Source organism: Podarcis raffonei, chromosome 4 (genome assembly GCF_027172205.1).
Source record: "Podarcis raffonei isolate rPodRaf1 chromosome 4, rPodRaf1.pri, whole genome shotgun sequence".
Classification (NCBI taxonomy): Eukaryota; Metazoa; Chordata; class Lepidosauria; order Squamata; family Lacertidae; genus Podarcis; species Podarcis raffonei.
Window position 1 is genome coordinate 39,682,616 of NC_070605.1, and position 8,095 is coordinate 39,690,710.

At 45.7% G+C, this 8,095-nt stretch overlaps 1 protein-coding gene across 1 annotated transcript in view; it reads left to right on the forward strand.

Moving 5' to 3' along the window:
• TMPRSS7 (transmembrane serine protease 7) overlaps window positions 1–4,200 on the forward strand; it is a 29,215-nt gene extending 25,015 nt beyond the window's left edge. Inside the window, exons 14-17 of the mRNA XM_053385261.1 lie at window positions 257–434; window positions 1,244–1,512; window positions 2,992–3,128; window positions 3,991–4,200. Of these exons, the coding sequence (XP_053241236.1) occupies window positions 257–434; window positions 1,244–1,512; window positions 2,992–3,128; window positions 3,991–4,161 (755 nt within the window). The 3' untranslated portion in view covers window positions 4,162–4,200. The remainder of the gene's footprint in view (window positions 1–256; window positions 435–1,243; window positions 1,513–2,991; window positions 3,129–3,990) is intronic.
• The last annotated feature ends 3,895 nt before the right edge of the window (window positions 4,201–8,095 follow it).

Consider the following 8,095-nt stretch of genomic DNA (forward strand, 5'->3'; position numbering starts at 1 on the left):
CAAAAACTTAAGTCAGAAACCTTCCTGTGCATAAATAAACCCTTAATTTGCACCTGAATCAAGACCACTGTCATGTATTTCCTGGCACTCCAAATAGGCAGACATCAGCTTGCACATGAACTAGTTATATTTAGAGTGCTCAAGTTCAAAAAGATTAGTTAACAGATCATCCAGTTAACTGTATTATTGGAAAATCAGTATTCCGCCATGGCTGCTACAGCAAGGGAAATGTTGAACTGTTAACCCTCTTCCAAAGGCTGTGGCAGCACTAAATACCGCAACATGCCCCACCGGATTGTGGGAGGGCTGGATGCCCATGAAGGTGAATGGCCGTGGCAAGTCAGCCTCCATTTTGCTGGAGTTGCTTACTGTGGAGCCTCTGTGATATCAAAGGAGTGGCTTCTCTCCGCTGCCCATTGTTTTCAAGGGAACAGGTGAGTAATTAGAAATCCCTTCATCCATAGCTTCTCCTTTCTCATAACTCCAAAGTAGTGGCATGTATGGGATAGACATGGAGTACAATGCGCTCCTTCTTCTCCTGTTAATTTGTAATGGTCAACCATGCAGCGCAATTATGAGATTTCCAATATGCAGCTTGAAAAGTAGCCTGGCCTCCCTTTGCATAGGCGAAGGGTCAGTGCACAAGGCTGCCTAGTGCTTGGTTTTTCCAATATTCACCCATTTCCATCTGTCCATGGCAGATCCCTGCTCAGAGCCCACTTTGTGCTCCAGGCCCAACTACCCCTGGCACGTGTCTCTTGGAAGTTTGCTCAGGCAGGTGTGGTCCTTGGCTGAACAAAATTCCCCGCTTCCATCTTAGTCCCACAACCCTTGTTTTGGATTCCTCGGTTGCAAACCCTCCAACATTCCCCTGAAGAAAACAGGGGCACAAGGGCATGGTACCAAAAGACACACATCTTTTGGTGCTGTGCCCTCGCCCAAGTCAGTTGACTCACACAATAGTGTGGCACCACTGCCAGTTCATCGCTGGGACATTCTGGGCAGCGGTGAGCGGTCAGTAGACTAGGGGGACTAGTCTAGTCCCTAAATTTTCCCCTGGCACCTCCTTACCAAAGCCCAGAGCTTCTGTCTGGCTTAGGGAAGGAGACATGATGCTCTAATGATTCACAATTGTGTGTGTGTGTGTGTGTGTGTGTGTGTGTGTGTGTGTACTCCAGAGTTTTCATACCTTCTTCTAGAAGTCTGGTTACTGATCCCTGCATGATGATCTGCTTTCCTTAAGGTTATCTGATCCTAGAATCTGGACAGCTCATTTGGGAATGCGCACTCAAGGAAAAGCCAAATTTGTCTCTACTGTGAGAAGGATTATTGTGCACGAGTACTACAACAGCAGGAATTATGACTACGACATTGCCCTGCTCCAATTAAGCACACCGTGGCTGGACACAATGAGGTGGCTAATTCAGCCAATCTGCCTGCCTCCCATCACACACAGAGTTCACACTGGAGAGAAGTGCTGGGTAACAGGATGGGGGCAAAAGCAAGAAACAGGTGAGCTTCCTGCTCCATTTTGCCAACATGTCGGGAATTGCAATGAGAGATTTTTTGTTTCACTTTTTTATGTTTAGCACAGAATTTGTATCTGTAACATCAATGCATAATCATATTTTCTCGAAACAGATAATGGATTAGGTGACAAAGCAGAAGCAAAGAGAGTCCATGTGGTGTCGTGGTTACGAGTGCCAGACTCGGACCTGGGAGACCAGGGTTCAAATCCACACTCAGTCATGAAGCTCACAGGGCCAGCCAGTGCCTACAGCCAAAGCCATGGGGTTGTTGTGGGGATTAAATGGGGAGGGGCGAGAACCATATATGCCACTTTGAGCATCTTGGAGAGAAAAATGGGACATAAATGCAAAAAATAAATAAAAAGTGACTTGTTTTGCTCATTTTAAGCAGCACCTGAACTCTGACAAGCAAGGTAGAACTTTTTGAAGGAAGCATCAGCATTGTGCCATCCATGCCAGGGATGAGAAGGAGTCTATAACTCTCGGGCTCCAAATCCTATCAGTCCCAGCCAGCATGGGCAAGGGTCAGGGATGATGGGAGTTGTAGTCCAACAATACCCGGAGAGCCACACGTTCCCTGTCACTGACATGCCTTCTGTAATGGTTCTGCTGGTGATGATGGATCATGAGGGCACCAATGTAAAAGGAAGCCCTTTTTGTCAGCCTCAGTTGGCCACCTGCAATATGAGGACAGTAATATTCACTTACCTTACAGGACTATTGTAAAGATCAAGCGCTGACTTGATCCCTCTAAACTCATAAATAATAACAGTAACAACAATAAGAGCTAGGACAGAAGCCAACATCACCTTTCCTTGGAAGAGAACCCCATTTCATTATAACTTACCTTATTTTTCGCCCCATAGGACACACCGGCCCATAGGACGCACCTAGGTTTTTTTTTGGGGGGGGGGGAAATAAAGAAAAAAAAAATTATTTCCCCTCCAGGTGCGGGGCTGGGGCGGGGGAAGCCCAAGCTTCTCCCAACCCCAGCCCCCAGAACAGCTGTTATCCGCAAGCCGTGGGAGAGCTGCGCGAAGTCGCGCAGCTCTCCCACAGCTAGCAGAGCGCTGCGCGAAGCCTGAAGCTTGGGGCGTGCTGAGCTTGGGGCGTGCTGAGCTCAGCACACCCGAAGCTTCTGGGTGCCGGCAAGCTCTCCGCTAGCCGTGGGAGAGCTGCGTCTCCCACGGCTAGCGGAGAGCTTCCTGAAGCCTGGAGAGCGAGGGGGGTCGGTGCGCACACATTTCCCCTTCATTTTTGGAGGGGAAAAAGTGCATCCTATAGGGCGAAAAATACGGTACTTTCTATACATAAGATATATAAATAACGACATTGCTGGTTTTCTTAGATTTGATAAGAGCCAGGTTTAGTATAGTTGCTATAAGGATTGCTGTCTGGATGTGGAGTGAGAGATCAGGTACTCAAGAATTATCATCTTGCCTAAATTATTAAACTTTTCCAGATGATGAAACCTCGGCAGTTTTGCAAAAAGCAGAGGTAGAAATTGTTGATCAAACACTGTGTCATTCAACGTATGGGCTTATTACAGCCCGCATGCTGTGTGCTGGGATGCTGTCTGGGAAAAGGGATAGCTGCAAAGTAAGTACCTTACTCGCTCACATACTTGCTCACCACCACTGCTTACTATTCCTCATACCCACCCCCCAAAATATTACCACTGACTTTTGACTGCATTCCAGTTCAGGTCTGTGCTAGGAAACCTAATGACACTGGTCTCAACTGGATCTTATATACCAAGGGTCAGCAAACTTTTTCAGCAGGGGGCCGGTCCACTGTCCCTCAGACCTTATGGGGGGCTGGACTATTTTTTTTTTGGGGGGGGATGAATGAATTCCTATTCCCCACAAATAACCCAAAGATGCCTTTTAAATAAAAGGGCACATTATACTCATGTAAAAACATACTGATTCCTGGACCGTCCGCAGGCCAGATAGAGAAGGCGATGGGGCCGGATCTGGCCCCTGGGCCTTAGTTTGCCTACCCATGTTATATACCCTCCCCTGACAGGTTGTGCTCCTGCAACCTGAGACTTCTTCTGCATGGAAGGTGCCACTGCTCTTCCCAATTCATACACCTACTGGTTCTGGGAGGCGGGGTAGGGGGGGTTGGTAGAAGGTGTTGTGTCTACTGACCCATCTATTGGCTGAACAGCCTTTTCTTCTCCTGCCACATCTGGTGCACCTTTCTCTATCTCAGACTGCCTTGACTCTTCCTCCCCCCCCCCGGATCCCACCTTGTGGGTGGTGCCAAACCTCATAAATCACACATCTCCTCTCCTGGGTCATTCCCCATGCCTTCGCCACATACTCTTCAGAGCCCTGCCTGTCCCTGACACCTGGGGACAGCTTTTATCCACATTGGTAGATAATTGATGCTATCAACAGAAATGATCTAAAACAGCAAAATGTGTTGACTTTTGAAAACAATGTCTTTTTTTAAGGGAGATTCTGGAGGACCCCTATCATGTCGAAGCAAAAGTGATGGAAAGTGGTTCTTGATGGGAATCGTTAGCTGGGGCTATGGCTGTGGAAGACCCAATTTCCCTGGAGTATACACAAGGGTGTCAAATTTTGCTACATGGATACACAAATATGTGCCTTCAGTTTTTTAATTTAGTGGCAATTACACTTGAAATAGAGTCAGCTCTGAAATGTCCTCATTAAAACCACATTTACTAAATGATTAGCGGTGTTTTCAGTTTGTCATTGTGTCTGCTACACCCATGGCCTCAGAATGAATGGCATGACCACATGCTCAGTAAGTAGAATTGTACAGAGGTCTTGAAAAGTCTAGGTTCCTCCTTTCTCACTCTCAAGTTATGCCACAAAAACTTAATTTTTGGTATATTTTTAATGATCATTTGCATCAAATGTAGGGGGAAAGATATTTTATAAGACTACAACACTAGGCATGTGCCAGGATGCTGTCAGCGGCTCCCGGCTGGTTGCCCATAAAAGTATAAAGACAAGGAAAAATTCCTTACCATCCTTTTTACTTCAATATTTACACAGAGAGGCTATAGAACCCAGCTTCTTGGATAATGGCATTGTCCTGAGTGAATCTCCACCCCCGTCTCTTCCACTTCCTCATTTGTCACTTGTACGGGTGCTGCTACATGCCCTCTGTCTCTGAGCTCTTTGCTCTCCTGCTTTTAAGTCTCAGCAGGTTCTGGGAGATGGAGGGTCTGGGATGCTTTCTAATGACACCGTGTCAGCCAGCTGCTGCTCCGGCTCTGCCTGCTTCTCCTCTCCTATTATTTCTCAACTTTTCGCCTCGTCTGCCTCTGAGCTGTGACCTCCCGCAAACCACTCTTGTAAATCTATACTGTCTTCCTCTTCCTCCTCTCTGGAAGGGTCAGGATAGAGAGGCGGTCTCCACCACTCCTCCTCTGCCCAGTCCCTGGTAGCATGACACAGGTTGCCTGTGACTATTATATTTCCAGCATGCAACCACAGGGCTGTAAATATGGGGAGGGAGACGCCATCTTTGAATATTACTTGAGGAAGGCAATGCTGATTGGGGGGGGACTCTAGGGGGGGAAAGGTTAAGTATCTCTTTCTCCTAAACCACCTCCTCCTCACACTGCCATCTGGCTTCATTTCAGCTAGGAGATTAATCACTGGGCTCTCACATTGCATGTAGTTGGGTCATTCCCCCAGACAAAACTTGAAAGTGGAACCTTATTCAGGGATTCAACATGGAAAAGGACATAACTCATTTCAAAACGCTTAGGACAAACCAGTTGTGTTTCTTATAGTTTATACTTCTTGTTGGCATCCATCTGTCTCAGGAGACAATGAAAGAGTGCCTTCAGAGATGAAGTCAAACTGCTGGAGAGTTACAGTGCCTGCTGTGGCCGAAGAAACATACAGGAGAGACATGTTTTATTGCAGCTGGAGCAGATGAAGGTGTCCAGTTTTGCTGCTACAGGTGTACCATAGTGTTTCATCTCTAAGCACTCCTCCCATCAGTCATTTCTCCTCTGGCCACTGCTGCAGATACAAGACCTGACTGCCTATTTCCAGTTTTTACTAGGGGTGGGAAACTTCAAGCCCATGGAAACAATCCAGCTCTCCAAGCTTCTCTGTCCGGCTCTCAGGACTTGCTCCAGGCCACACTTCTCCCCAGCGACACACCTCACCTGACCTGCTTCACAACCTCCCCAGGTGTTTTACCGGGCTGAAATTTGTCCTTGAACTTTGATCATGCTTCTTGTTTGACTGGACAGAGGATAGAGATGGTTATGTGTAGAAACTAGCTTACTATACAAAGTTTGTTGTTGTTTAGTCGTTTAGTCGTGTCCAACTCTTCATGACCCCGTGGACCAGAGCATGCCAGACACTCCTGTCTTCCACTGCCTCCTGCAGTTTGGTCAAACTCATGCTGGTAGCTTCAAGAACACTGTCCAACCATCTCGTCCTCTGCCGTCCCCTTCTCCTTGTGCCCTCAATCTTTCCCAACACCAGGGTCTTTTCCAGGGAGTCTTCTCATCTCATGAGGTGGCTGAAGTACTGGAGCCTCAGCTTCAGGATCTGTCCTTCCAGTGAGCACTCAGGGCTGATTTCTTTAAGAATGGATAGGTTTGATCTTCTTACAAAGTTAGAATTTACAATTCTTGCACCCCTCCCTGGTTTATACACCCGCATGAATGCAACTTCAATGGATGACTTGCAGATGTGAAAGATTACTCACAAGTTGAAACACATCATCTGATCTCACCTCAAGTGCAATACTCTTCAGTGGAAAGGTCTGCCAGATTCAGGTGCCAATGTCATAGTGCTGAGAAACCAAATAATAGTTCATACATAAGTGCAAGTCTAAAACACTGTAATGACTTCTCTGCAAGGGATAGATGTCAGTGGCAATTTAGAACACGCTCATCTCATGATACGATTGGAGGCCAGAAATGTTCTCTAGAACTTCTTCTCTAGAACCCCTCATGCTTTTTAGTAACCATTCTGAGGGTTTATCCACACTTCTGCTTGCCCTACCACATTCCTGATGGAAAACCTGCTGTTTATCGCTGAGTTGGAGCAAACATCAATCAGGTTTTCTCTGGACTGATGTTCAGTATGATTTAGCACTGAAGAGTGGATTTTCTGGGGGAAAGTGTTGAGGCAAAGGCAAAACAGCCCAGATCCGTGCCTAGAAAGCATGGGGCAAGTGGGAAACAGTTTGGACAGGTGCTTTCTAGGCATGGGACAAGCAGAAGTGTGGATGAGCTGCGGTTCGGGATAAATGAAGTATCACTTCTGCAGAAAGTGACCTCAGCTCAGAGGGCTGCCAGGATTTGCAGACAACAAAGAGCTGCTGGGAAAGAAGAAAATAGAAGCATGCTTGGGGGAATACCAAGTTCTACAGAAATACATAAAAAAGGAAAAAACATAAAACATCAGCCAGCAAAAATCAAACAAATGGCCCAGCAATAACAAAGCATACTCAAAAGCCACATAATGTAAATTGTTAGTTGGAAAACAAAATGGGGAGATGGGAAGTAGAGGACTCTGCTTGAAAGGAATTACTGGCTGGAGAAGGCACCAACATTTTGTTGCAGGTCCCACTTGCTGGCGTTTCATTTATGCCGTTTTTTGGTCTAGTTACAGTGATTGGTGTTAATAGAATCTGAGCCATCCTGAGTCTCTAAAATAGGGCAGAGAAGAAGTATGACCACATGGATCCGAATATGTGGTTGTTTTACAAGTTTATGAACCGCATCCCGCTACAACAGGACACAAGACAAAGTACACCTATTACTCTGGTGTAAAGTAAAATGAGTTAACTTGGGCTACACACACACATCATATATTTACAGCACATAACTTCCCCCAAAGAATCTTGGGAGCTGTAGTTTGCGATGGTTGCTGGGAACTGTAGCTGCGTGAGGGGTAAACTACAAATCCTAGGAGAAGCAATATGCTTTACATGTATTTCAAATTTATGGTGTGTATTACTATCCTTCACTACCTTCAGGGGGAATGCCCTACTATTAAACCGTCAAGAGAGGAACTGTTTTACGACCTCTCCTACTTGAAAGTCCACAGCACAGCACAGACTCTGATTTCATCATATCATCAAAGCATGCCAGCATGCCAAAGATGCACAGGGCAACTATGCTATATAGTAGATGACCTTGGGTTTTAGTATGTTCATAATAGGCTTTTAATTTAACTAAATTCTTGATAGATTTTCTTTTTCTATTGGGGTGGGGCGAGGTTAAGAATAACATCATTTCAGAAGCAGATTTATTTATTTTTTTTATTAATTAAAAACCCTATATCATTTAAACACCCCTCCCCCCAGTGCCATGTCCTGTAAACAAAAAAGCTAAGAAGTTCTACTCAAAAGGGTAAAGTGTGTGCAAGGTTTTCAGACTTTTAAATACGTCCCTCAACCGTAACCATGCTGTAACAAAATCCCTCTGTGTTCTTAATTACTGTTCTCGGTTCACTTGGTTTTGTTGCAAGGATGTAAGCATTTTAAAAGGGTCAGTAAGTTCCTTTGATTTCACTCAGGCTATTTCAGTCATTGTCCGAGTTGCTCATTAC